At 37.7% G+C, this 15867-nt stretch overlaps 1 protein-coding gene across 1 annotated transcript; it reads left to right on the top strand.

Annotated features, from left to right (window-relative positions):
- The first annotated feature begins 3313 nt into the window (after window positions 1–3313).
- On the top strand, window positions 3314–15552 carry LOC100372214 (cytochrome c oxidase assembly protein COX19-like). The gene is made up of 3 exons (XM_002733310.4): window positions 3314–3508; window positions 7464–7575; window positions 14041–15552. Exons 1-3 carry the CDS (start codon window positions 3430–3432, stop codon window positions 14120–14122), a joined length of 273 nt encoding a protein of 90 aa, XP_002733356.1. The 5' UTR covers window positions 3314–3429; the 3' UTR covers window positions 14123–15552.
- The last annotated feature ends 315 nt before the right edge of the window (window positions 15553–15867 follow it).

The raw sequence follows: 15867 nt of genomic DNA, 5'->3' as shown, positions 1-15867 counted from the left end.
AAAAAACTGAACGATAATAATAGGGGCCTCGCCCTTTGGGCTTGGGCCCCTAATTAAAGCCGCAAGCGGCGTCACCGGGGCCCAAGCTGACAAGATTCTGTTTCATAATCAATGAGGTCACATGTTAGACAATCAGGTAGCTTGAATTATCAGTAACATGAGGTCAAAATGAAGTTGGTACCATGTATTTACCTGGTTTGGTTTTCAGGATATACAATGAGCCATGTTCTTATGCACAATAATGAGATTACATAATCATATATAGCCATTTCTAATGTCAGTTACATCTTTCATTCAATGTCTTCATAATGACACTAGTTACATGTCCTGCTCTGCGACAGTGTTTTAGATATGACTGCTTTGCATATTAATGAGTTCACATGACCATATATGGTCATCGGTTATTTTAATCAAATCTCTTGTTCACTGTTGTCATAATAACACAGAATTCATCTTCCTAACTGCAACAGTGTTTAAGATATAATGGTTATGCATATTAATGAGTTCACATGACCATATATGGTAATCTGTTATTTTAATGAAATCAATTGTTTAATGTTGTCATAATAACACAGGTTTCATCTTCCTAACTCCAACAGTGCTTGAGATATATCAGTTATGCATATTAATGAGGTTAGAAGCCCCCACCCCTCAGGCGCCCAGCGACAAAACCCAGCCACGTGCCATTCGGTTAAAAGAATGCATCTCAAGAGTAGAATGCACATATACAATTTTAGCCAAATCCGACCAATACAACACATGTAATTGCACAAGATTTGTTTTCATAAAATCCAAGATGGCGGCCAAACCATGTGACTGATCAAAATAATATTATTTTTCTCATATGGAGCTAAGGCCAGGCATGGTAAATATAAAAACATCTATTAGATTGGTTGAATCACCTCTGAGAAACAAATGCCCAAACTTTTGGTCAATTTTGCTTAAAATCCAAGATGGCGGCCAAACCATGTGACTGATCTGAAATCTTTTTTAGGTTTCTGAAAGGGTTTGATATACAGATGCCATGAAGCAAAATTGAAAATAATCCCTCAAGTGTTGCGAGAGTAAAAAACTACTTCCTGTTTAGAAGAAATCCAAAATGGTGGCCAAACCACGTGACCAATCGTAAACATTTTTTCAAACATAAATGGGATTCATATATAGAAGCTAAATACTACATATGAGAGCATTTTACTTGGCAGTTCTGAAGAAGAAGATTTTAAAGTGTTTTTTGCCGTTTTTAAGAAAAACAAAATGGCGGAAAAAGTCACGTGACCGCTAAAGTTTTTATTTCTGATATTTATTACACATGAGTTGTACTATATACCATAAAAAACTCTAGACGCCTAGACCCTCAGAAAGTGGTCAAACAACCACTTCCGGTTTTATTTCAATCCAATATGGCTGCCAAACTAATTGGCCAATCAAAATTCTGAAAGCATGTTGCACCAGCTCATATTAGAGACTATCAGTATAGAGCATTTTCAAACTATTTGGTTCAGCAGTTTTCTCAAACGGCTCGACGAAAAAAGTTACGGAAGAAAGAAGAAGAAGAAGAAGTTTAAAGAAGAAAAAACCGAACAATAAGAATAGGGGCCACGCCCTACAGGCTTGGGCCCCTAAAAAACTGAACGATAATAATAGGGGCCTCGCCCTTTGGGCTTGGGCCCCTAAAAAATAAAAAGTTGACGCGGACGACGGAGACGGGCAATCATTCATATGATAGAAAAGCTCCGATCGACAAAGTCAACAGCGGAGCTAAAAAACCCCAAATAAAACATAACATGTAGTAAGCGCTTCGTTAGGATGCAACAATTGGATATTACACAATTAGTATTGTTTAGGCCGTACTAATTTGATTACATTGGTGAATGGTGACATCATCCAGGGTGTCCAAAACTGTCACGAGCGTACCAAAAAAGGTAGACAAGACAGAAAACTGACATTTATTATGAAATCTAACATAGCATACAAAACATGGTTAATAGCAATGATTTTCCATTTGTTACATTTTCTTTGACCCTAGAAGACTTGGTGGTGCAAGCAAGTTGCAAAACAGGTACTATCCAAGCGAATGTCGGCTGCGGCCGTTTTCTTGGTTTATTCGGGTTCACTTTTTTTTACTGCTTTCCTCCTGGTCGCCGGACTTAAAAAAAGTTACAAAATACAAAGCCCAACAAAATCATCTAAAATACGTCAAAAATCAGCTGGAGTCGAATAGGGTTTTGGAACATAGAGATTTCGAAACATAGGGCTTGAACCGTCTTGATTGCGTGTCTGGTAATTCTAACTAACTACTATTTCGCAAACTTTGCCCAGCCTTGCTTCTGCCAGTGATTTAAGTCAACTCCAATATTGTCCTTCTCAGTGAAGGTTAATGCAGATATATTGTAAATTACACAACAGTCTTTGTGCTGAGGAATTTATGGTTTACAACCATCACCAGTTCTCTTGTTTTTTGGTGTTGATTAGTGGTTGGACATACCACCTCTTTCAGATGCCATAAACTGTTTTGAACAAATTAACATAACAATAAAATGTCTGTTATACCTACAGTGTTGCTTTGAAACCTATGATGGATTGAATATTGTTACAGTTTAACAGATCTGATTGGCCAATGTTGTACTGTGTCACGGCCAAGGAAACTTTGTATCATCGAATCCAGTGGTGACATTCTCCGTTAAGACAGTCACTAAAATCAAATTCTTAGATGTTTAGGACTGGAGTCGTAACTTTATCAGATTTAGAAAAGCTACTACGCTAGCTTCTGTATCTGTTTACGGTGGGGCATTATAAACACATGGAACCAGTACACAAATAAAAATGGTTTATAGACGATTTGTGAAATCACATTTCATGGTCAATCAACTCCTTTTGAAATCTGGCGCAATGGCGACGCAAAGAAGGATAACTTAGTACCTTATCATAAATTGTAGTAAACTTGTACAACAAACAAGTTACCAATGTTTGAACTTCGATCAGTAGTACTCACCTTAGACGTTTATTAATAGCGCTAATTTCTCTGGGTGGATGTGTTGGTCGTCTGACAGTTTAAACCACTGTGTAATGCTTTGGTTTTCTCTTCCACGTCGCGGCCCGAATACTGAAACGAAACACACATTTGCAAATGTATTCATTGGGCATGTTCAATCTAAATATAGCGCCACCAATCAAGCATTTGTTAATTATTCAGTGTCAGACAGATATATACGCTTTGGTGATTGGCTAAGATATTAACAACATATGCGGAATAGCCAATTGAATTAGTCGGTACATGCTTCTAATTAGTGGGTATATGTATAGTGTCAAAGGTCATTGTATGTTGTTTTCACGTCGTTGCAGCCTTTATTTATATGGTGTCTCGAAGGATCGTATGAACAAAAAATTCGAACGCTTCAATAGAAGGGAGAAACAATATCATTGACAAAAATGTCGTCGATGAATTTTGGCCAGAAAAGCTTTACGCCAAGAGCTCCAGCGAAGGGCAGTTTCCCCCTTGATCATGACGGTAGGTGAACAGCTATGTCTACAGATATGTGAATGTGTTTCGTTGTGATTTAGACGGCATCTCGTGGTGCCATCTAGTCGCAACGTCACGATGAATATCCCCCGATAGCAGCCATCAGAGAAATAGTCCTGCTTACAAGAGTGTTCGCCGGGGGTTAGGATCAGTGACCCAAACACTGTATCATCGGATGCTGGCTGTGGTTAACGCCCCAGCCTCAGTAGATTAGGGAAATCACACATAGCCATTAACCCAGATAATTATAGAGCGATTGCGTTATCAAGTTGCTTATCAAAACTATTTACTAGTATTATGAATAACAGACTGACATCCTATTTAGAAAGCAATAAATTATTAAATGAACTACAATTTGGATTTAGAAAACAGAGAAGAACAACTGACGCAATTTTTCTACTAAAAACAATAGTAAATAAAACATTATACACTAAAGAAAATGTCAGTAAACAAAAACGTTTGTACAGTTGTTTTATAGATTTCAGAAAGGCATTCGATCATGTTTGGAGAGATGCATTATTTCTTAAATTGCAAAACTTAGGGGTCAATGGAAATTTTTATAATATTGTGAAGTCAATGTATACAGGTTTAAACTACAAAGTAAAATTACCTAATGGTGTATCAAATGATTTTAAGTCTACTTGTGGTGTTAAGCAAGGATGCAATATTTCTCCAACACTATTTAATATATTTCTGAATGACCTACCCGATTTATTTGGTAAAAAGGATGATGACCCAGTCTCGATTGGTAAAAAACATATAAATTGTATCCAATATGCAGATGATTTAGTATTGGTGTCTAAGACTCCCGAAGGTCTACAAAATTGTTTAAATAAACTAGCCAACTATTGTGAAAAATGGAGCCTTGTAGTAAACATAAAGAAAACAAAAGTGATGGTTTTTAATACTGGCAACAGAATTCTTAAAAATCAAAATTTCTCAATTAATAACCAAAATATTACAGCAGTGGGTGAATTCTGTTATTTAGGCACTATATTCACACCAAATGGAAAATTTAAATCAAATTTATTAACGTTAAAAAACAAAGCAATGAAAGCTTTATTCTCTATACGACAAACCATATTAAATCACAAAATGGTGTCCCCTTCACTGTGTTTAAAGTTATTTGACCAACTAATCTCACCAATTTTAATGTACGGGGCAGAAATCTGGGCATGTGATTTATTAAAAGATGACAATGATCTTGAACACACCTGTAATCAATTTTATCGTTTCATACTTGGTGTAAGTAAAACTACATCAGTAATCGGTATTAAAGGAGAACTTGGCAGAACGCCAATAAGAATTAAGGCGTCAACATTGGCAACTAAATATTGGTTCAGGCTAAATACCCTACCTGATAACCATATACTTAAATGTGCTCTCGATGAAGCAGTTAAGAATAATTCTAGTTGGATAAAACATATTGAAAATATAATGGGCCACAATGACTTTGAAACAATAAAATTAAACCATACAGTAAATAACATTGATCAAATCTCAAATGTTGTTAAAATAAAACTCACAAAAGATTATGAAAAATTATGGAAAGAAAGCTTAAATTCTCCTCACAGTAAAAATGGTAAACATGGCAATAAAATGAGAACATATAAATTGTTTAAATCGTTTTTGAAAATAGAAACTTACCTGACCGAAATAACAAACTTCAGCCTTCGGAGAATTGTGAGTAAATTTAGGCTTAGTGATCATAATTTAGAAATTGAAAGAGGCAGACAACAACGACCAAAAATTCCTGCGGATGAGCGATTTTGTAAAAAATGTAATACAAATTCAGTTGAGGACGAACAACATTTTATCCTAGATTGTGAATTTCTCAATAAAGAAAGAGGGGAGCTGTTTCAGGAAATAGGAATTAAAAATAAACTAAATAAAACAGATAATTTCATTAAAATAATGACGTGCTTCATACCCCTGGCAAAGTTTCTAAATAAGGCAAAACAGAAATCAGGTATATGATAGCTATCACCTTTACATTGGGAGAATCCTGTAACTATCCTTAATTTGTTTTTCCTATTAAGCTTTTAACATCTTTTATTTTAAATTTTATCTTATAGTCTAGCTACTGTATTTTTTCTTATGATTTGTATTTTATTTACCATACTGCGCCCTCTGATGGCATAGTAGTGTAATAAAGTTATTATTATTGTAACTTTACAATGCGTCGATTCAGTTCACACGACAGTATTGTACACATTTCTACATCGCTTTGGAAAGGGGAGAGGGAGCGGTCGCCCACCCAGAAAATGCTGGGGCGGGGGGCGTCTCCCCCAATAAAGATGAACCCTTTGTGCCAGCAAAATTTGCCCCTCAGACAGTACGCCGTCGCATCGACCTCTGCTGTACTGTCTTTGTGCATACTTTGAGGTATCCTCGTAATAACCTCGTATTCTATGATTTTACAATTTTTTAAATTTGATTTCCTGTGTCAACTGCTTGTGTGTAAGCTGTATACATTATGGCAGCTTACATAGTATGTGTGGTATTATATATGTAGATAAACTTGCATTATTCATTCACTTAGACAGTTGGTAGTCAAATTAATACAGCCACGTGTTTTATTTGCATTAGGAGTTTTTTTAAACACGGAAACAAGGGCGGCAGCGCCCTCATGCCATGGCTATGCGCCGCCTTACCCTGGGGAGCAGATCCTCTGGCAACCATAAAATTTTGATTGACCAGGGATGACATGTGGCCACAGTCTTCAACAGTCTGATAGTGATTTTGGCCCCAAGGAAGCCATTGAATGCTCCATTTTAACTTAGAATTATCAAAAACTCCACACTTGGTGGTTCCGCTGAATTGCAGTGCTCCCTCTTGTAGTTTTTATCTAGAAAAACCCCTGTACATGTCTAAACGTGAACAAAATAAAATCCTTCACACAAAACACATAGATATAAACTTGTATGTATCAAGTTTACTTTTACCAATATGAGAAGTTCATTTCCAATGGTTTGAGCGTGTATATGTTCATTGTTTGTTATAACTAAGCAGGTGACCAAATATTCTCATATTACTGTAAGATACTGTATTTTCGCTTGAAATTTTTGCTATTTTTGCTGAAGGAATGATTACTGGTAATAATAATAAAATCCAGCGAATATACCTTTTTTCCTATATTTTACATTCAACTCGTTAAAAATCAGTGAAAATAAATTCCATACAAAACCCCCAAAAAGTCTTTTCAGTGAAAATTAATTCCAGCTAAGCTAAAATTTAGTATTTTACAGTATAGAGTAATTAAGCACCTTTTTTTTAGGGGTACCCCCTCCTATTCCCCGTATCTTCTCAATAGCTTATATTTGTCCTCAGGATGGGTTTTTCATTTTGGTGAAATATCAGCTTTTTATTTTTGATGATTATTATCATAACATGTACTGGGTACAAAAAATGGTCACATAGCAACTTCAGTGTATGCGCATGTCAAGCAATTGCTATAGTCAGTACTCTATTCTCTATTCCTCTATATTTCTCTTCCATCGAACACTCTTATCACACAAAATCAAAAGCATTAGGTAATCTTATTATTCCAAAATACCATACTACCGGGTAATTCGGGACAACATTCAATAAAATATGCTGGGGCTAAACTCTGGAATAAACTTCCAGAAGAAATTTGTTCTATGAGCTCAAGAATTTCATTCAAAAAAGAAATGAAAAGATTATTACACTATGCATAATTGAGTTGTATGTAAATTTTTGTTAGCGTTCACTTATTATTGTAGTTTGTATTTCACCTAGAAAAGGGGGTGGACTCAACTAGTGTTTTACACTATTTTCCAGCTTCCTATTCACTATGTATTTTAGTGTTGTTTGTATTGTATTCTTTTATCAATATTGCTTGTAATTAAGTGAATAAATTCAATTCAATTCTGCCCATCGTTTTTTTGTAATATATATCTTAACCTTTTATTGATTTTTCTAGGGGAGTGTAAAGCCCTTATGACTGTCTACATGCAGTGTTTAAGAAGACATCAATTTGAAAATACAAAATGTCGACAGCAATCTAAAGAATATCTTGAATGCAGGATGGACAAGTAAGACAAGATATTTCCTATACACCCCACCCCCCAAAAAAACAATGAAAAAACAACAACTCAGTAGCACCCCTGGGGATGCCTAGCAAAATTTGAAAGGTCTCATACATTTAGGGAGTGGGATACTTATTCTTGTACATGTATGTAATTTTCTAGTACATATTTTTTGTAGCAAACAACTCCGTATATCGTATTTATCTTGGTAAGAACCCAGGTTCCTGAACATAGAAAATTGACAAAAAGTAGTGTTGGGCCAATGCCCTAACATCTCCTGCAAAAAAAACGATAACACGCAGATCGAACTGCAGCAGGGAATAGAACGGCAAATGAAAACATGAAACAGAAGTAAATGAACAGTATGCAACATTAGAAGTAAAACAAAAATAATTTATTGCTTTAATAATGTGACAAATAAACCAGAAATAATAAAAATGACAGTGAGGAATCATTTGAATTAGGATTTCCCCGCTGAAAAACACGCCCAATATGTGTGAATTCAAAATGAACAAAAATGTCAGAGGTAAAATTATTCCCGGTTTTGACAAATACTGGATCAACAGTCATACAAGATCAATAATAATTTGCCAATTTACACAGTAGAAATATCAAAAGTCCATAGTAAACTTTATTTGTACTTTCATTGCCATCTTGTCAAAGTCAAAACCCCAACAAAATCCCTATAGTGTCATCCTGAAGTTCGCCGATGTCACCACACACAGTTTGGACTTAGCACTGTTAATCCACAGATTTCGCTGATTGTAAGCTTGGCACATTTAATTCATGCCTAACTACAATAATGGGACAAGAAAAATGGGGTCGCTCTGCTCCAATGGAACACAATGCTTTTGTTTACAGTCTGTCAATCATCTTTGACCTTTAAGCATCTGCTTTACTGATTGGCTAAGAATGACATCACTACTAGTGTTTCATCATCATCTTATCAGACTAGACGCTCATCAATCATGGTGAAAGTTATCATTCAGCAAGTTCCGGAGGTTGGAATGTCTCACTATATGGATATCACGGTGGGCTTGAAATAAGTTTTCTTTTTTCCAACGGCAGAAGAATAATAACAGAAATGCAATAGCTGTGATGAAAGATGGTAAAAATGTTGTCAGTCTCCAGCGTACATTGCAAAATTGCTGGCTCCAGTTATGGATTCACAAGCTGCTAACAAATATTTTATAAAGCCAAAACAACGTGATTTCAACCATTCTCCCAGGTATGGGTTGCTACAACATTGGTTTCATTGTTGATGACGCTAAAGCCGAACGAGTACGAGGATCGTTTCTGAGGAAGCACAAACTGTTTCTGCTTTAATATACGTTTTTTGTAGATTTGCTGACTGTTATGATTCTGATAAAAAATCTTGAAAAATAGGTGTTTCGAGCGAAACTTAATTTCTGAGCATTGAGGGCGCCCTTGAGCGCCAAAGGAATCAAAACATAGATTCAAAATGGCAGCTCGCACTGATGTAGCGAACGGTGTTGCTTTGAAGGTCATGGAAATCACCATTTTATAGAAACATTTATCATCTATATGATGCTGTATTGAGTGAGTTTTTTGGCATATACATTGTAGATGATTGTTGTCGTTTTTCTGATGTGGATATGCCATTTCCAATATTGAAAGACATGTGGTTATGATTTGCCGGATGGTTACAGAGGCTGTATAATGAGTAATGGTGATGTTATATTTGTTGATCAGTTGCGTTGTACATGTAATTTTAAAGGAGTTTTAAAGGATGATGTTTACTACAGAATACGCTTAGAAACGTTCGGTGTGATTTAATGTTGAAGCAACAAACTTTTGCATAGTTAATCCAGCAAGTTTACTAGTTTGTGATGCATAACTGGAAATATTTATGTTGAGGTGTTGATAGTTTAGTTTCTGGTATTTAGAAAATAGTATTATATTAAAGGATCAATAACCTGTCTATGCTGCTAACCTGTGATGATAGTCAACGCTGCTAACCTGTGACGATAGTCAATGCTGCTAACCTGTGACAATAGTCAACGCTGCTAACCTGTGACGATAGTCAACGCTGCTAACCTGTGATGATAGTCAACGCTGCTAACCTGTGACGATAGTCTACGCTGCTAACCTGTGACGATAGTCAACGGTGCTAACCTGTGACAATAGTCAACGCTGCTAACCTGTGACGATAGTCAACGCTGTTAACCTGTGACGATAGTCAACGCTGTTAACCTGTGATGATAGTCAACGCTGCTAACCTGTGACGATAGTCTACGCTGCTAACCTGTGACGATAGTCAACGGTGCTAACCTGTGACAATAGTCAACGCTGCTAACCTGTGACAATAGTCTACGCTGCTAACCTGTGACGATAGTCAACGGTGCTAACCTGTGACAATAGTCAATGCTGCTAACCTGTGACAATAGTCAACGCTGCTAACCTGTGACAATAGTCAACGCTGCTAACCTGTGACGATAGTCAATGCTGCTAACCTGTGATGATAGTCAACGCTGCTAACCTGTGACGATAGTCTACGCTGCTAACCTGTGACGATAGTCAACGGTGCTAACCTGTGACAATAGTCAACGCTGCTAACCTGTGACGATAGTCTACGCTGCTAACCTGTGACGATAGTCAACGGTGCTAACCTGTGACAATAGTCAATGCTGCTAACCTGTGACAATAGTCAACGCTGCTAACCTGTGACAATAGTCAACGCTGCTAACCTGTGATGATAGTCAATGCTGCTAACCTGTGATGATAGTCAACGCTGCTAACCTGTGACGATAGTCTACGCTGCTAACCTGTGACGATAGTCAACGGTGCTAACCTGTGACAATAGTCAACGCTGCTAACCTGTGACGATAGTCAACGCTGTTAACCTGTGACAATAGTCTACGCTGCTAACCTGTGACGATAGTCAACGCTGCTAACCTGTGACGATAGTCTACGCTGGTAACCTGTGACGATAGTCAACGCTGCTAACCTGTGACGATAGTCAACGCTGCTAACCTGTGACGATAGTCAACGCTGCTAACCTGTGACGATAGTCAATGCTGCTAACCTGTGACAATAGTCAATGCTGCTAACCTGTGACAATAGTCAATGCTGCTAACCTGTGACAATAGTCAATGCTGCTAACCTGTGACAATAGTCAATGCTGCTAACCTGTGACAATAGTCAATGCTGCTAACCTGTGACAATAGTCAATGCTGCTAACCTGTGACGATAGTCAATGCTGCTAACCTGTGACAATAGTCAATGCTGCTAACCTGTGACAATAGTCAATGCTGCTAACCTGTGACAATAGTCAATGCTGCTAACCTGTGACAATAGTCAATGCTGCTAACCTGTGACGATAGTCAACACTGCTAACCTGCGACGATAGTCAACACTGCTAACCTGTGACGAGAGTCAACGCTGCTAACCTGTGACGATAGTCAACGCTGCTAACCTGTGACGATAGTCAACGCTGCTAACCTGTGACGATAGTCAACGCTGCTAACCTGTGACGATAGTCAACGCTGCTAACCTGTGACGATAGTCAACGCTGCTAACCTGTGACGATAGTCAATGCTGCTAACCTGTGACAATAGTCAATGCTGCTAACCTGTGACGATAGTCAACACTGCTAACCTGCGACGATAGTCAACACTGCTAACCTGTGACGAGAGTCAACACTGCTAACCTGTGACGAGAGTCAACGCTGCTAACCTGTGACGATAGTCTACGCTGCTAACCTGTGACGATAGTCAATGCTGCTAACCTGTGACGAGAGTCAATGCTGCTAACCTGTGACGATAGTCTACGCTGCTAACCTGTGACGATAGTCAATGCTGCTAACCTGTGACGAGAGTCAATGCTGCTAACCTGTGACGATAGTCAACGCTGCTAACCTGTGACGATAGTCAACGCTGCTAACCTGTGACGATAGTCAACGCTGTTAACCTGTGACAATAGTCAATGCTGCTAACCTGTGACAATAGTCTACGCAGTTAACCTGTGACAATAGTCAATGCTGCTAACCTGTGACGATAGTCAACGCTGCTAACCTGTGACGATAGTCAACGCTGTTAACCTGTGACAATAGTCAATGCTGCTAACCTGTGACAATAGTCTACGCTGTTAACCTGTGACAATAGTCAATGCTGCTAACCTGTGACGATAGTCAACGCTGGTAACCTGTGACAATAGTCAATGCTGGTAACCTGTGACGATAGTCAACGCTGCTAACCTGTGACAATAGTCAATGCTGCTAACCTGTGACGATAGTCAACACTGCTAACCTGCGACGATAGTCAACACTGCTAACCTGTGACGAGAGTCAACACTGCTAACCTGTGACGAGAGTCAACGCTGCTAACCTGTGACGATAGTCTACGCTGCTAACCTGTGACGATAGTCAATGCTGCTAACCTGTGACGAGAGTCAATGCTGCTAACCTGTGACGATAGTCTACGCTGCTAACCTGTGACGATAGTCAATGCTGCTAACCTGTGACGAGAGTCAATGCTGCTAACCTGTGACGATAGTCAACGCTGCTAACCTGTGACGATAGTCAACGCTGCTAACCTGTGACGATAGTCAACGCTGTTAACCTGTGACAATAGTCAATGCTGCTAACCTGTGACAATAGTCTACGCTGTTAACCTGTGACAATAGTCAATGCTGCTAACCTGTGACGATAGTCAACGCTGCTAACCTGTGACGATAGTCAACGCTGTTAACCTGTGACAATAGTCAATGCTGCTAACCTGTGACAATAGTCTACGCTGTTAACCTGTGACAATAGTCAATGCTGCTAACCTGTGACGATAGTCAACGCTGGTAACCTGTGACAATAGTCAATGCTGCTAACCTGTGACGATAGTCAACGCTGCTAACCTGTGACAATAGTCAATGCTGCTAACCTGTGACGATAGTCAATGCTGCTAACCTTTGATACTACTCAGATGCTAGCCAGAAACGTCTAACCTGTAATTATATCCGGTCACAGTAGTGAGTTAAAATTTATTAGTAATTTTAATGTCATTGGTCATTTTGTTGAGACAAATTTAGACATGTGTGATATGTGAGTCAATACAAATAATACTGAGTAAGGGGAATGAGTTTGTTGTGATGTATTTTTAACTGAAAATAGTTTTCTGTTTATTGTTATTCACAGAATTGAATGGTTGATCAATAAAAGATCTTTCATACATTAAAAACGGGTGTAATTTTATGCGTTCTTGTCCAGTCGGTCTCACCAATAAATGTAAATTCGGTAAACAGCGATGAACGCGCTGCCCTGGATGCAGGACATGAAATTACCTATTTTGCTGTCACAGCTATTTCCCGTTCATTCCTTGTTTTACGCAGTCAACATTTATTTTTTAAGAATTTTTATCAGAACCACAACAGACTGCAAGAAAGTCAACTGTTAATACAACAAACAAAAATATTTTTATATTTTATTTTTATTTTATTGTGGGAAAAGACCCCTGGGCATATGTCCGGACACAAGCTCAATTTCTTAATTGTATCAAAATTGGGGGGGGGGGGGTAGAAGTTTGCCCTGGCACGGGCTCTTACCTGGATAATAACGGTGCCATGTACTGTATTCTGTTTAGTAGTCATATGTGCTTGATTCAAAGCACATCGCCAAAATTACATTTGTTACATATATTGGATTATTAAAATATGACCCATTTTGACCATAGGCATACCTCCAACGATCCATAGATTTGGTTCACCACAAACGCCTCATGCATACCACGAAAATACACTCACTGCATTTGATTTTAGCGGATTTGAATTGCAGGGATATTCACGAGATGTTAAATTCACTGGGATGTGGCTCACTATTATGCCTTGGCAGGATTTCCACGATGAACCTGTATTCGCCGTCAACGAAATCAAACACAACAGTGCATAACGTTACAGGAATGCTGATTGAAGGATACAGCTCCTTGGCGTGCCCAATCAAATCATATAATTAAATACAGCTTTTCCTAACACAATCATGAATTCGTTCATGGGGACAGCCATTGATGGTCATCTTCAGCAAAACTGTATGAATCAGACGATGATTTTTACATGTTCAAGTGATTTAGTGGAATTTGCTTATCAGGAAAAATAACAAACTACCAGTAAATAATTAAAGCATTCACAGTACCGTAAAATCTGTATTAGAAGCCGCATCCTTAATAGAAGTCGCACCCATTCTTTTTAAACAATTGAGAACCATAAAATCATCATTTCTCATATGTGTAGATGCTCTAATAGAAGCCGCACTCCCTCTATTGGATTGTATCATTTTAATAGAAGCCGCGGTTTCTAATACAGATTTTACAGTAGTACTTAAAAGTGACATACAAATGCTGTACTGCTGTTTTCAAGAAATTTATAAGAAAGTGAGAATAACCAACCACCTGGTTGTATTGCTCAACTTGGCCATTTGTCGTGTACTTTGTATTTGCTTCCACATTAATTTATTTTGTCATTTTTCAGACAACTCATGGCCAAAGAACCACTCAGTAAATTGGGATACAGCGATTTTGAGGACAAAAAAAGTAAAGTTGATGAATCATAGTGTTGAGATGACATGACAGTGGAGTTGTTGATCAGATGACATTGTTTTTATCACCACCCAAGACTGTCCTAGCGTATATCAAAATATTCAGGCCTAAATTTAGGCTCTCTGTAAGATGTCGTACAACGAGATACATTAGTGTAATTGACTGGATAATGCATCCTCTGATTTCCAATACACATGTTATTTTTTTTATGCAGCTCCAATTTTGTACTGATGTTGTAATGTAGAAATGAAGATGTACAGAAAATAATCATTGAGATCGAGTGAATATCTCTGGGATACCACCTATTTATACCTCTACAACAAACGACAGCACAGTACACTGAAGTTAACAAACCCATGTTTTGTATTTGTATATACCGGTATACTATACTTAGAAATATTTATAAACAATCAGCTTTCGTCTGAAGTCAGTCTCATTCAACTGAGATGATTGGCTCAGTCAGTAGCACCTCCTTTCTTTGCAAATTACAACAGCTGGTTTATCCGATGATGTCACTGCATGAACTCGTGCAATGTGTATAACTGCCATTTTGGTTCATAATTAATCTATAACATACATGGGTTTGTTGACTCCAGTGTATTCTGACTAGGTATCTGAATAAAAATACATTAATGAATGTAATTCAAATTGATTGTACAATGTAATTGCTCTATTTATTTATTCATGCATTACATTTAGCTTGGGTTAATAAGCGAAATGTTATCAGCAACTCGAGATATAACCAGCGTAAATGGTACCAAAGGTGAAATATTGGCCCAGACATTAGTGATGAGTGGGTAACAAGTTGGACGAAAGACTAACTATGTTGGGTCCAATGTCAAACTTAAAACATATCGTACCTGTAAAGGGTTAGCATATTCGCTATATTCAACTTGTTGCATGCATTGTCAAAATCATTTTCCTGATTTTGGCTCATCGCCTCCCTAGCAGTAGTACTCAACTGGGGAAACAATATAAGCAGGCTGAAATAGAAAGCTAAGAAATCAAGCAAGAATCACCATCAGTAGTTGACAGGTGGAATCTCGGCTTCTTGTCTTGTGCAACAGTCTTTTAGTTATACTTCCACCCCTTACCCTGACAAATCTCTAACCCTCCTCCCAAATCAATTGTATATACCCCTCTAGATACCTGGTGTCGCGGTGAGGGACATATACAATTAATTTTTGGGGAGATGGAGTGTTGTGGTTGGGTTAGATTTAAGATTGGGGGTACAATGGAAAGTCTTATTCAATGCTGGACTATACAAGATACAGCCTGTTAATACATGATGAATATTTCCAATAAAAAAGTTGAATGTAAGATTTATTTTGTACAAAAATTACAATCTTTATTATTTATTGACATGGACGACATGGTGGAAATGGATTGCCATGTATTCATCCAATATAGTGATAATTAAATTACATGTTTGTGTACAAAATAACTTTTGTTATTTGAGCTTTATTTATCATCCCTCTCTCCTGGAACATAATTCTAGTAAGTATATTATTAAAATAACCAACATTATGATTCACAATGGCTTAAGTTTGGCCAGCAGTCATCAGGCGAGGATGGGATGTACATAGAAATAGATGAAAGTTATTTTAATTTTCCTCGGGGAATATTTAATTTTTGTAATCTTTGTACTACCACTAACCCATATGTCACAAAAGGTTTAGGTTCATTTCATTCCTTTTGTTTAACTGATGATTAATGGTCAACCTGGCACAGGCAGTGAAGAAAATTTTTCCTGTGACCA

Source organism: Saccoglossus kowalevskii, chromosome 8, assembly GCF_978046115.1.
Source record: "Saccoglossus kowalevskii chromosome 8, keSacKowa6.1, whole genome shotgun sequence".
Taxonomy (NCBI): domain Eukaryota; kingdom Metazoa; phylum Hemichordata; class Enteropneusta; family Harrimaniidae; genus Saccoglossus; species Saccoglossus kowalevskii.
Note: the sequence above shows the minus strand (reverse complement) of the source record. Positions and strands in the feature narration are given on the sequence as shown.

Coding starts and splice junctions, on each gene's coding strand:
- LOC100372214 (XM_002733310.4), top strand. CDS start 3,430: ATGTCGTCGATGAATTTTGGCCAGAAAAGCTTTACGCCAAGAGCTCCA. Junction 3,509..7,463: donor TTTCCCCCTTGATCATGACG/GTAGGTGAACAG, acceptor TGATTTTTCTAG/GGGAGTGTAAAGCCCTTATG. Junction 7,576..14,040: donor CTTGAATGCAGGATGGACAA/GTAAGACAAGAT, acceptor GTCATTTTTCAG/ACAACTCATGGCCAAAGAAC.